Here is a 15,202-nt window from a genome sequence, read left to right as displayed (position 1 = left end):
TTAATCGTCATTAAAATCAGTGCTGCCGCCAAAACGGCCCTTTTTAAAACTTTTTTTTGCATTGACCCAAGTCCCCTGGGGCAGGAGCCAGGTCCCCAAACCCTTTTTAGGACAGTATCTTGCATATTAGCTGTTAAAATTAGCACTTTTAATTTCGAACGTTCGAGTCCCATAGACTTCAATGGGGTTCTAAAGTTCGTACGAATTTGGGGTCCGTTCTAAAGTTCTGGTGCGAACCGAACCGGGGGGTGTTCGGCTCATCCCTAATGTAAAGCACTGCTAGCCCCTCTATTATAGTTAGGCATAAAACACTGTATACGTTTTTAATAAAATAGAGGCTTGTACCGATTTAGAGCGATCTTCATGCTGGTCACATGACTCATGGCCATTATACAGCTCCGATACATGGCTACTGAAGGAAAGGCAGAGATCTCCCTCTGACATCAGCCAGGGAAATCACATGGCCGCTCAGCCCCTCCTGCAGTAGCTCTGTAAACTGGCCCAGAGTCACGTGCCCGGCCTGAAGATCGTGCTAAATCAGTATTTACAAGCCTCGTTTTTTATTTTCAATAAATTTTGATTAATTTGAAAGAAAGATAATCAAGTTACAGCAACCAGACATCAATACGTGGTAAAACAGCGTTTAGAAACAGAGTACACCGTACATTCAAGTAACATATGATATTGACTAGTCCAGCCGGATTAAAAATACTTCAAACAGTGTTAGTAAATGAGGCCGGTATCCAAAATGAACACACAAACACTGAGGCTAATAACAAGAACTAAAGACCCCAAATAAAGGAAAATTGGTGGATTATTTAGGGCATAAATATTAACCGGTCCAGAATCTCATAGACAGATGAGAGTGTATCTCACACCTACACCCTATTGCGGGAGAACAAGGGAGGTGGGACAGAGGATCCCCCACCACCCCGAAAAGGGCACTTGCTGTGGCACGAGACCCCCATCTCACCCACCCCAGTCCCAGATAACCGTCCAGTGTCTGGACATAAACTGGACCGTTAGAGGTCCAACTAGAAAAACAATAAAGAGTATATAGAACCAATGATCAAAACTAAAACAGGCTCTCCAGCGAGGAGCGAGCCTTACTAGGGTCTTAGCTCCCAGAATCCCAATTAGGCTTTGCAAGCCTCGTTTTTATACTATGTGCTTATGCCTAACTATAATAGAGGAGCTGGTGGTTACCATATATAAAATTTAATTTGTACTAATAGCAGCAGGCAGAGACAGGGAGAAGGGGGAGAGAGAAGAGCTGAGAGCAGGGCTGCGGATGAGAGAGGGACATACACTGACCATGGTGGTCAGGGCTCAGCAGCCCTGATTTTCATGGTTAGCGCAGAGAGCGGAACACGGGAAGTGGCAGGACCAGCCAGGTTTTTTTTATAGTTTAGAGAGGGGCAGATTACACAGCACTGTGCTGTTTAATATGCTTTATAGGGAACAGGATCTCTATATTTTTTTTGTTGGGGGGGGGGGGTTAACACACAATTTAAGAATGACTTTAGTCTTTATCCATTAATTTAAATGTTTGCTGCTCCACTTACTGAGAGGTATTCATAATTCACACTAGAGGGCTCATCCCCATTCTTATTCTCAGTATACATGTCAGTGGAATGATCTGTAACCAAGGGGCGAATCTATGCTAAATGCAAACAAAGAAAAATTGTACTATTTGTCTTCGTCTTGTCCTAACAACGGGTTCCATTTGTCATTTTGTAATTTTTCAGTTGTGGGTTAAAAAATGCTAAAAATGTAATAATTTGCTGTATGGAAAACATAGATTTCTCCCCTCTTTCTTTATGAACTGCTATTAAAGCTGAATCTGCGTACCTGTCTGACATTGTGAGCCATGATGCTGAATGGTTCTCCTAATATTATGCTTGTCTAGAGAGCAAACCGAATGCCTTCAGTCACTGTTCTAAAGCTGTTTGGCATTTTCATGGAAAAGTAACTTATTCAGTGGGTTTTTATATGCGATTCAAAGCACCATTATTTTCAAACTCAAAACTGTCACTAAAAGGTTTTATGTTTTTACTGTGCACAAACTTATACTAACTATATTAAGAATAATGAACTTTCTTTCTTGACAGATATTGATACGTGTAGGATAGGACTCTCTGCTTGTGAGCAAATTTGCATCAATACACCAGAAGGTTTTAACTGCTCATGTAATGCAGGTTACAGAATTAACCAACAAAATCCTTATCGATGTGACGGTAAGAACTTATATTTTACCAGATATTCCATTATTATTATATCATTATCCAGCTCAACACAATTTAATGGTGTTTTATAAGAACTGTAGCAAAGATGGACCAATGTTCAAACCAGCCATTGAGATGTTTTGTTTTCCTACAAGTTAAAACCTTTTTTGTTGTAGGTAATAGCTGCACTTTTGCCCCAGTGCTTTTCTCTTTAGTTTAATCAGCCCAATTGCAGAGAGATTATTCTACATTCTTTCAAGAAACCACTGGGGATGATGTAATATAAGAACAGTAAATGTTCAAAGTAAACAAGGTGATGCTATGCTTACTTTAATTATCTGAGTTTGTGCAGCCAAATTAATTGATGTCCCTTGCACATGTTTGAGTATTCAAAGTAAAAACAGGTCCACAAAATTCACTAAACTAAGTGAACATACAACTTACAAACTTGTACTGCTTGCCCACCCCTGTCTACCAGCCACCCCTTGCTGGTACTGCTAGGTCACCCCCCCACATGCCAGCCACCCCCACTGGTACTGCTGTAGACCCCCACTCCCACAACCCCTCCACCCAGCCTCCAGCCCCCCCCCCCCCCATGCTGGTACTGCTAGCCCACCTTCCCATATTCCTGCCACCCCATGCTAGTACTGCTAGCCCACCTTCCCATATTCCTGCCACCCCATGCTGGTACTGAAAGCCCACCTTCCTATCTTCCTGCCACCCCATGCTGGTACTGCTTCATCAGCTGGGTGCTGAGGCCTCTCCCTTATGTGGGGGGTGGGCGCACACCTTCTGGCGGATGTTTCTGTCAGCTTGGGTGGACTACAGAGCTTACAATCTAATGTTATAGCACAGCCTCAGCCCCCTCCTGTGACATCTGCTGATCAATAATAATAATAGTGGAGATAACACCATGCCCTCTGTGTTATCACCAGCAGTGTTCAGGACCTCAAATCTCAGCAGTGAACAGACACTGGGCCAGAGTACCCTCCTCTCTGTGGTGTACAACAGCTAGTATCACCAGGACCATCAGATCAGAGGGGGGAGAATGGCACAGAGGAGACAGTGGAGGAAATCTGAGCACCTGACACGCCCCCCCCCCCCCCCCCCACACACACACACACATATCTCACCGCATGGTGGGCTTTACACACACCCTGGCCATGTGCTCAATCTCCTGCAGAATCCTTTTGTGCTCAATGATGCTTCAAGACTCTCACCCTCTGCCATCTTGCTGGGATCTGGGTAGCCCTGCCCAAGAACAGGTGGTGTGCATAGTGGAGAAGGCATAACAAGGCTGGCACAGGACACTAGAGAGTGCTCTGGGGATATGCCGCTACTCCCAATACAGACAGACAGGTGATAGACAAGTGGGAGGGGTATTCAGACCATCATCATGTGTAATGCAAGACCGGCATCCACCACTGGTCTTGCATTGCATTGCACTTAATGATGTCAAAGACCTGCCAAAATGTTGGATTGAGGAGGGAGATAAATGCATGAACATATCAAGTTATGCAGAGAATACTGTATGCACCAACACACCAGGAAGATATAATTGTCAATGTGCCAGTGGCTATAATGGAGATCCACATATCTTCTACACAGGTATATTAACTATATTATTCTGATAAATAATATAATCATACAAACACGGGGTCATGTACACATGCTGAAAATGGAGTGCGTTTCTTTATATTCTCAACGATTTTACAAAAACGAGTTTGACTTTGATATTTAGTAAGTTATCTACTAAAATAGTGGATTTGCAAACATTTGTCCACTACTTACTAATCTGATATAGGGGAATAAAAAAAAAAATGTACACATATATTTAACACATTTGAGCAAAATAAACAACATTTCAGTGCCTTTCTATTTTTTTGCATTTGTTCCTGTTCCAGATATTGATGAATGTGCTACTTCTCTCAACAATTGTACAAGCAATTCTCTTTGTATAAACACAAATGGATCTTATTACTGTGAGTGCCTCCCAGGATATTCTGGCCCCAACTGTACAGGTAAGGGAAAGCCCTCTTCTAACTCTGTATAGGGAATAATAATGACAGTATTTGGTAGATATGGCCCCAACTGTAAAGGTAAGGGAAAGCCCTCTTCTAGCTCTGCATAGGGAATAATAATGACATTATTTGGTAGATATGGCCCAACTGTACAGGTAAGGAAAAGTCCTCTTCTAACTCTGCATAGGGAGTAACAATGACAGTATTTGGAAGATAAACCCAATTAAATTGAAACTGATCAATGTTGCCTTTCAAAATTACTACTTTGTTTAAAATACATTCCATTATCAAAAAATATGTAAACCATATTAAACTTAAAATTGAACACCAGGTATGATGCTAATTGTATACTTACATTGGTCCAGCCCTCACATTGGTACATATCTAATGCCTGTTTTACTGATATCAGTGTAGTAGTCAGCACTACTATATTAACGCATTAAGGGTGGGTGCGCTGTCTCTTTAACCACCTCAGTACTGGACACTTTCAGCAAATTTTCAGCTTTTAGTGCTTTGACACTTTGAATAACAATTACTCAGTCATGCCATACTGTACCCAAATTATATTTTTATATTTTTTGAGACAAATAGAGCTTTCTTTTGATGTTATTTAATCACTGCTGTTTGTTTTCAAAATTTTCTGTTATTTTTCATATGTTTAGCAAAAAAAACAAAAACCCAGTGGTGGTTAAATACCACCAAAAGAAAGCTCTACTTGTTTTTAAAAAAATATAAAAATGTCCTATGCGTACAGTGTTGCATGGCCGTGCAATTATCATTCAATGTATGACAGCGCTGAAAGGTGAAAACTGGCCTGGGCAGGAAGGCGGTGAATATGCCCAGTATCGAAGTGGTTAAATACAAAATACCACAAAGTACTGTAATACACATCACAAATATAGCTGATCCACGCAATAAAATCTGTAATGAACAGACAACTCAGTTTCAGTTGTAAAAAGTACTTAATAAAGAGAAAAGAGTTATGATTGAAATACTAATATTGTTATAGCTTAATGGATTGTCCCAGTAGGTTTTATTGAAGATATTCAATAACATTTTTAAATATTTTCCTAAAATTCACTATTTAAACATGTTTACAATGCAAACGTGTCTCTAGATTTTTTTATGGAGAAATTCATTGTAAGCTAATGAAAAAGTGAAGACTGTATGGTGCATTTGTTGTGTGCAAACATTAATGTGCAGGTGATGCCAGGAGATCTTTTATAGAGAACTTCATCAAACACAGTACCCAAAAATGACAAGAAATCCATCTTGCAATTAGTATTTTAATTATTATAGTGTTAGCCTCGACCACATTTGTAACTGGACTTTGGGCAAATATAAAAGACACTAGGGGTGCAACAGATCAAAAAACTCACGGATCAGATCGTTCCTCGGATCAGAGTCACGGATCGGATCATTTTTCGGATCAGCAAATAATAATTGAATTTGCAAAAACCTGTGAAAATGCCACCACCATATAGTCCCCACTGCAATATACATCTCCCCCACTATAATATCCACATCATCTCTCTTAATGTAATATTGGCTGAGCATGGATGGGTATGGCTGGGTATTGGCAGGGTATTGGCAGGGTATTGGCAGGGTAAGTATTGGCAGGGTATTGCAGAATATTGGCAGGATAAGTATTGGCAGGGTATTGCAGAGTATTGGCAGGGTATTGCAGATTATTGGAGATTTGGGCAGGGTAAGTATTGCAGAGTATTGGCAGGGTAAGTATTGCAGAATACGTATTGGCAGTGTATTGACAGGGTAAGTATTGCAGATTATTGGCAGGGTATGTATTGCAGAGTATTGGCTGGGTATGTATTGCAGAGTATTGGCAGGGTATGTATTACAGAGTATTGGCAGGGTTTGTATTGCAGAGTATTGGCAGTGTATGTATTGCAGAGTATTGGCAGGGCAAGTATTGCAGAGTATTGGCAGGGTAAGAATTGGCAGGGTAAGTATTGGCAGGGTATTGGCAGGGTAAGTATTGTAGAGTATTGGCAGGGTAAGTATTTCAGAGTATTGGCAGGGTAAGTATTGCAGAGTATTGGCAGGGTTTTGCAGAGTAAGTATTGGCAGGGTATTGCAGAGTAAGTATTGGCAGGGTACGTATTGCAGATTATTGGCAGGGTATGTATTGCAGATTATTGGAAGGGTAGTATTTTAATTATTATAGTGTTAGCCTCGACCACATTAGTAACTGGACTTTGGGCAAATATAAAAGACCCTAGGGGTGCAACAGATCAAAAAATTCACGGATCAGATTGTTCCTCGGATCAGAGTCACGGATCGGATCATTTTTCGGATCAGAAAATAATAATTTAATTTGAAAAACCTGTGAAAATGCCACCACCATATAGTCCCCACTGCAATATACATCTCCCCTACTGTAAGTACAGGCTAGCAGGGTGTTGGAACTGGAAATTCACATTCCTCTTTCACAGTACAAACCTAAAGAATTAAAAGAATATTTGCTGTTTATTAGAACTGAACTCCAGGTATGATCTTAACTGCATACCTACATTGATTTAGCTTGGAACAATATAAGTGTGTATATTTCACACGTGAGGGACCATTGTGAAACCTGACAATCACTGTAGTAGTCAGCACTACTACAAAGATCTCTGCTATCTTTGTGGGTAGCATCGAATTTTTATGGTCACTTATTACCAACTGAATACATTTCTACAATTCATTCGTAAAGGATTCCTCTATAAATCTTACATGTATGTATTTTTGTTTCAGATGTCTTACAGATAACAATGACACAGACACCTGCATCGTATATTCCAGAAGCAACATCAGTTTCTCTCTCCTCTGAATCTACTGATAGATTAACATCTGGTGTGAACCCTACAGCTTCCAGCTCAGCTCTTACAAATGAGATCACAAGCAACAAAACTGTGGAATCACCCACAGCACCATCTGCTGGAACAACAGCATTATATCTTAATACCACTATGATTGTAGCTAGCACAACAGACAATGTTCATTCAACCCAGGGCTCACATTCTAGTACTACATTTTCTAGCAATGACAGTGTGACAACAGCATTAAGTACCAATGATGAAAATATCCCCATAACAGGAATTAGCTCCAAAGGGTTAACAACCTCACCCATTAAAAATACTGCAGTGTTCACAACATCACAAATGTCCACCAATGGATTTGAAGTAAGTTCAGCAGTGTCAGATTCTGAACTTTCAACTGAGCAACCTACAACATCTCACCTGGCCACCACTGTATCCACAGTAAGAACAGAGCTAAAAAGTTCCACTGAGACTGACAATACATCTTTGAACTCAATGAGTACCACTAATTCTACAACAGTAAGTGCCACAAGTTTGACGGAAGCAACAACAACAACAACATCAACAACAAATGCCTTTAACACCACCACTACTGTAAGTTTCCTGTCATCACCAACTACTGTTGTTGAAAAATACTCAACAAGCACACAAGCTACAAATTCTGGTAGTCCTTTAAAATCGGAACTAACCACAATTGATGCCACAGCAGGTGAAACACAAGATGTAACAGAAACCACACTTTCATCAGTGAGACCAACAGCTAATAATGATGTAACAGATGTTAGATCAGCAAGTTCTCCATCAAATAATACTGACAGCGCAACTACTGCTAGTTCTACAACACCAGCAATGAGCTCAACAACTACTAATAATATAAGTACATTTATGACTTCAGCTTCCGAGGCAACAAGCAGTATAGAGCTGTCAACCCCTGAATATGAAAAAACCTTCAGCTTTACAGAACCACTGTCCACATCCTCTTTAAATACATCAGAGACTGACATTTCTCTATCCTCATCTACAGAGCTACACAGTAAAGCCACTTTTGTTTTCTCAACAGAACCCAGCACAGCTATTAAACATACTTCACAATTTTCCAGCACATTTGATTCCACATTCACTGAAGAAAGTAATATTCATGAGTCATCATCAAAAGTGCTCACATCTTTGTTTACTAAATCAACTTCTGAAAGTGAAAGTGCCTCTGCGTCCCCAACAACTAAAAAGTCTACTGAATTACATTCTGTCCCATCTGAGACAACTTCAAATGAACCATCTGCTTCTTCACATCTAAATTCACCAAAGGCAACAACAAGGGAAACATTGAGTACAAACACGATTTCAGCTTCAGCAGCATCAAGCCAATCTGCTCCATCACCCTCTGAATATCAAACAACCATTGACATTATATCTACAGAACCACCAAGTACACCATCTATAATCACATCAGAACTAACCATTTCTCTATACCATTCTACTGAGGACCATGGTTCATCTGCTGTTTTTTCGACACCAGAACCCAGAACAGGTCCAATACCTATCGTAGAGTACACCACTATATCTGCTTCCTCATCTACTGAGAAAATCACTACTTATCAGTCAGCATCCAAATTGCAAACAGCTATGTTGACTGAAAATACTGCTGAAAGTTCCCCTTCGTCCCTAATAACTGAACAGGCTACTGAATTAAATTCTATCCCATCTGAGACTACCTTAAATAAACCAGCTGATTTTTCTCATCTAACATCACAAAAGACAACAATAATAGCAACATTGAGTACAAATATGATTTCAGTTTCAGAAGCTACAAGCAAATTGACCTCTGAATATCAAACAAACTTTGATATTACAACCACAAAGCCATTGACTACATTATCTACATTTACATCAGAGCCCCAGATGTCTTTATCCTCATCTACTGACGCCTCCAGTACCGCAACTATTGTAACGACATTGGAACCCAGGTCAACTCCCATATATACCTCAGATTTCAGCAGTATATCTCCTTCATCTACTGAGAAAATCACAACTTATGAGTCGTCATCCAAATTCCAAACAACTATGTTGACTGAAAAAACTGATGAAAGTGATAGTCCCCCTGCTACCTTAACAACTGAACAGTCTACTGAATTGCATTCTATCTCATTTGAGACTACCTCAAAGGAACCATCTGATGTTTCACATTTAACATCTCCAAAGACAACAATAATGGAATCATTGAGTACAAATATGATTTCAGCTTCAGAAGTAACAAGCAGATCTGGGTTATCGACCTCTGAATATCAAACAACCTTTAATATTACATCTACAAAACAAATGACTACTTTATCTACATTTACATCAGAACCCAGCATGTCTTTATCCTTGTCTACTGAAGCCCCCAGTACCTCTACTATTCTATCCACACTGGAACCCAGACCAACTCCCATTTATACCTCCGATTTCACCAGTATATCTGCTTCCTCCTCTACTGAGAAAATCACTACCTATGAGTCAGCATCCAAATTGACAACAACCATGTTGACTGATAAAACAGCTGAAAGTGAAAGTTCCCCTGCTTCTCTAACAACTGAACAGTCTACTGAATTACATTCTATCCCATTTGAGACTACCTCAAATGAACCATCTGATTTTTCACGTTTAACATCACCAAAGGCAACAATAATGGAAACATTGAGTACAAATATGATTTCAGTTTCAGAAGCTACAAGCAAATTGACCTCTGAATATCAAACAAACTTTGATATTACAACCACGAAGCCATTGACTACATTATCTACATTTACAACAGAGCCCCAGATGTCTTTATCCTCATCTACTGATGCCTCCAGTACCGCAACTATTGTAACGACATTGGAACCCAGGTCAACTCCCATATATACCTCAGATTTCAGCAGTATATCTCCTTCATCTACTGAGAAAATCACTACTTATGAGTCGTCATCCAAATTCCAAACAACTATGTTGACTGAAAAAACTGATGAAAGTGATAGTCCCCCTGCTTCCTTAACAACTGAACAGTCTACTGAATTGCATTCTATCTCATTTGAGACTACCTCAAAGGAACCATCTGATGTTTCACATTTAACATCTCCAAAGACAACAATAATGGAATCATTGAGTACAAATATGATTTCAGCTTCAGAAGTAGCAAGCAGATCTGGGTTATCGACCTCTGAATATCAAACAACCTTTAATATTACATCTACAAAACAAATGACTACTTTATCTACATTTACATCAGAACCCAGCATGTCTTTATCCTTGTCTACTGAAGCCCCCAGTACCTTTACTATTCTATCCACACTGGAACCCAGACCAACTCCCATTTATACCTCCGATTTCACCAGTATATCTGCTTCCTCCTCTACTGAGAAAATCACTACCTATGAGTCAGCATCCAAATTGACAACAACCATGTTGACTGATAAAACAGCTGAAAGTGAAAGTTCCCCTGCTTCTCTAACAACTGAACAGTCTACTGAATTACATTCTATCCCATTTGAGACTACCTCAAATGAACCATCTGATTTTTCACGTTTAACATCACCAAAGGCAACAATAATGGAAACATTGAGTACAAATATGATTTCAGTTTCAGAAGCTACAAGCAAATTGACCTCTGAATATCAAACAAACTTTGATATTACAACCACAAAGCCATTGACTACATTATCTACATTTACAACAGAGCCCCAGATGTCTTTATCCTCATCTACTGATGCCTCCAGTACCGCAACTATTGTAACGACATTGGAACCCAGGTCAACTCCCATATATACCTCAGATTTCAGCAGTATATCTCCTTCATCTACTGAGAAAATCACTACTTATGAGTCGTCATCCAAATTCCAAACAACTATGTTGACTGAAAAAACTGATGAAAGTGATAGTCCCCCTGCTTCCTTAACAACTGAACAGTCTACTGAATTGCATTCTATCTCATTTGAGACTACCTCAAAGGAACCATCTGATGTTTCACATTTAACATCTCCAAAGACAACAATAATGGAATCATTGAGTACAAATATGATTTCAGCTTCAGAAGTAGCAAGCAGATCTGGGTTATCGACCTCTGAATATCAAACAACCTTTAATATTACATCTACAAAACAAATGACTACTTTATCTACATTTACATCAGAACCCAGCATGTCTTTATCCTTGTCTACTGAAGCCCCCAGTACCTCTACTATTCTATCCACACTGGAACCCAGACCAACTCCCATTTATACCTCCGATTTCACCAGTATATCTGCTTCCTCCTCTACTGAGAAAATCACTACCTATGAGTCAGCATCCAAATTGGCAACAACCATGTTGACTGAAAAAGCAGCTGAAAGTGAAAGTTCCCCTGCTTCTCTAACAACTGAACAGTCTACTGAATTACATTATATCCCATTTGAGACTACCTCAAATGAACCATCTGATTTTTCACGTTTAACATCACCAAAGGCAACAATAATGGAAACATTGAGTACAAATATGATTTCAGTTTCAGAAGCTACAAGCAAATTGACCTCTGAATATCAAACAAACTTTGATATTACAACCACGAAGCCATTGACTACATTATCTACATTTACAACAGAGCCCCAGATGTCTTTATCCTCATCTACTGATGCCTCCAGTACCGCAACTATTGTAACGACATTGGAACCCAGGTCAACTCCCATATATACCTCAGATTTCAGCAGTATATCTCCTTCATCTACTGAGAAAATCACTACTTATGAGTCGTCATCCAAATTCCAAACAACTATGTTGACTGAAAAAACTGATGAAAGTGATAGTCCCCCTGCTTCCTTAACAACTGAACAGTCTACTGAATTGCATTCTATCTCATTTGAGACTACCTCAAAGGAACCATCTGATGTTTCACATTTAACATCTCCAAAGACAACAATAATGGAATCATTGAGTACAAATATGATTTCAGCTTCAGAAGTAGCAAGCAGATCTGGGTTATCGACCTCTGAATATCAAACAACCTTTAATATTACATCTACAAAACAAATGACTACTTTATCTACATTTACATCAGAACCCAGCATGTCTTTATCCTTGTCTACTGAAGCCCCCAGTACCTCTACTATTCTATCCACACTGGAACCCAGACCAACTCCCATTTATACCTCCGATTTCACCAGTATATCTGCTTCCTCCTCTACTGAGAAAATCACTACCTATGAGTCAGCATCCAAATTGGCAACAACCATGTTGACTGAAAAAGCAGCTGAAAGTGAAAGTTCCCCTGCTTCTCTAACAACTGAACAGTCTACTGAAATACATTATATCCCATCTGAGACTACCTCAAAGGAACCATCTGATGTTTCACATTTAACATCTCCAAAGACAACAATAATGGAATCATTGAGTACAAATATGATTTCAGCTTCAGAAGTAGCAAGCAGATCTGGGTTATCGACCTCTGAATATCAAACAACCTTTAATATTACATCTACAAAACAAATGACTACTTTATCTACATTTACATCAGAACCCAGCATGTCTTTATCCTTGTCTACTGAAGCCCCCAGTACCTTTACTATTCTATCCACACTGGAACCCAGACCAACTCCCATTTATACCTCCGATTTCACCAGTATATCTGCTTCCTCCTCTACTGAAAAAATCACTACCTATGAGTCAGCATCCAAATTGACAACAACCATGTTGACTGATAAAACAGCTGAAAGTGAAAGTTCCCCTGCTTCTCTAACAACTGAACAGTCTACTGAATTACATTCTATCCCATTTGAGACTACCTCAAAGGAACCATCTGATTTTTCACGTTTAACATCACCAAAGGCAACAATAATGGAAACATTGAGTACAAATATGATTTCAGTTTCAGAAGCTACAAGCAAATTGACCTCTGAATATCAAACAAACTTTGATATTACAACCACGAAGCCATTGACTACATTATTTACATTTACATCAGAGCCCCAGATGTCTTTATCCTCATCTACTGATGCCTCCAGTACCGCAACTATAGTAACGTCATTGGAACCCAGGTCAACTCCCATATATACCTCAGATTTCAGCAGTATATCTCCTTCATCTACTGAGAAAATCACTACTTATGAGTCGTCATCCAAATTCCAAACAACTATGTTGACTGAAAAAACTGATGAAAGTGATAGTCCCCCTGCTTCCTTAACAACTGAACAGTCTACTGAATTGCATTCTATATCATTTGAGACTACCTCAAAGGAACCATCTGATGTTTCACATTTAACATCTCCAAAGACAACAATAATGGAATCATTGAGTACAAATATGATTTCAGCTTCAGAAGTAACAAGCAGATCTGGGTTATCGACCTCTGAATATCAAACAACCTTTAATATTACATCTACAAAACAAATGACTACTTTATCTACATTTACATCAGAACCCAGCATGTCTTTATCCTTGTCTACTGAAGCCCCCAGTACCTCTACTATTCTATCCACACTGGAACCCAGACCAACTCCCATTTATACCTCCGATTTCACCAGTATATCTGCTTCCTCCTCTACTGAGAAAATCACTACCTATGAGTCAGCATCCAAATTGACAACAACCATGTTGACTGATAAAACAGCTGAAAGTGAAAGTTCCCCTGCTTCTCTAACAACTGAACAGTCTACTGAATTACATTATATCCCATCTGAGACTACCTCAAAGGAACCATCTGATGTTTCACATTTAACATCTCCAAAGACAACAATAATGGAAACATTGAGTACAAATATGATTTCAGTTTCAGAAGCTACAAGCAAATTGACCTCTGAATATCAAACAAACTTTGATATTACAACCACAAAGCCATTGACTACTTTATCTACATTTACATCAGAGCCCCAGATGTCTTTATCCTCATCTACTGATGCCTCCAGTACCGCAACTATTGTAACGTCATTGGAACCCAGGTCAACTCCCATATATACCTCAGATTTCAGCAGTATATCTCCTTCATCTACTGAGAAAATCACTACTTATGAGTCGTCATCCAAATTCCAAACAACTATGTTGACTGAAAAAACTGATGAAAGTGATAGTCCCCCTGCTTCCTTAACAACTGAACAGTCTACTGAATTGCATTCTATTTCATTTGAGACTACCTCAAAGGAACCATCTGATGTTTCACATTTAACATCTCCAAAGACAACAATAATGGAATCAATGAGTACAAATATGATTTCAGCTTCAGAAGTAATAAGCAGATCTGGGTTATCGACCTCTGAATATCAAACAACCTTTAATATTACATCTACAAAACAAATGACTACTTTATCTACATTTACATCAGAACCCAGCATGTCTTTATCCTTGTCTACTGAAGCCCCCAGTACCTCTACTATTCTACCCACACTGGAACCCAGACCAACTCCCATTTATACCTCCGATTTCACCAGTATATCTGCTTCCTCCTCTACTGAGAAAATCACTACCTATGAGTCAGCATCCAAATTGGCAACAACCACGTTGACTGAAAAAACTGCTAAAAGTGAAAGCGCCCCGGATTCTCTAACAACTAAACAGTCTACTGAATTACATTCTATCCCATCTGAGACTACCTCAAACAAACCATCTGATTTTTCACATCTAACATCGCCAATGGCAACAATAATAGAAACATTGAGTACAAATGCGATTTCAGCTTCAGAAGTAACAAGCAAATCTGGGCTATCGACCTCTGAACATCAAACAACCTTTGACTTTACATCTTCAAAGCCGATGACTACATTATCTACATTTACATCAGAACCCGGCATGTCTATAGCCTCTTTTACTGATGCCTCTAGTACCTCTACTATTCTAACCACATTGGAACCCAGGCCAATTCCCATATTTACCTCTGATTTCAGCAGTATATCTCCTTCCTCGTCTACTGAGAAAATCACTACTTATGAGTCATCATCCAAATTGCAAACAACTATGTTGATTGAACAAACTGCTGGTTTGAATTCAACAGCATTTCAGAGTTATTCATCTTTATCAGCGCCACAAACAGGTACATTTACCTTTTCATGTAATAAATGCATAAAAAATTATGACCTATTTGGTTACCTTGCTGAAGCTGATCTATTGAGATTGCTTCTCTCAGAGATCCTTCACATTTGTATTACCAAATTTATTTCTCATT

At 39.2% G+C, this 15,202-nt stretch overlaps 1 protein-coding gene across 1 annotated transcript in view; it reads left to right on the top strand.

Annotated features, from left to right (window-relative positions):
• Positions 1 to 15,202, top strand: part of LOC143986724 (uncharacterized) — a 136,922-nt gene that overhangs the window by 53,178 nt on the left and 68,542 nt on the right. Inside the window, exons 22-24 of the mRNA XM_077485130.1 lie at positions 2,112 to 2,237; positions 4,130 to 4,246; positions 7,001 to 15,070. Of these exons, the coding sequence (XP_077341256.1) occupies positions 2,112 to 2,237; positions 4,130 to 4,246; positions 7,001 to 15,070 (8,313 nt within the window). The remainder of the gene's footprint in view (positions 1 to 2,111; positions 2,238 to 4,129; positions 4,247 to 7,000; positions 15,071 to 15,202) is intronic.

Source organism: Lithobates pipiens, unplaced genomic scaffold, assembly GCF_037356315.1.
Source record: "Lithobates pipiens isolate NorthernLeopardFrog02 unplaced genomic scaffold, aLitPip1_a1.2 Scaffold_18, whole genome shotgun sequence".
NCBI classification, from domain to species: domain Eukaryota; kingdom Metazoa; phylum Chordata; class Amphibia; order Anura; family Ranidae; genus Lithobates; species Lithobates pipiens.
This window is presented reverse-complemented; position numbering and strand designations above follow the sequence as displayed.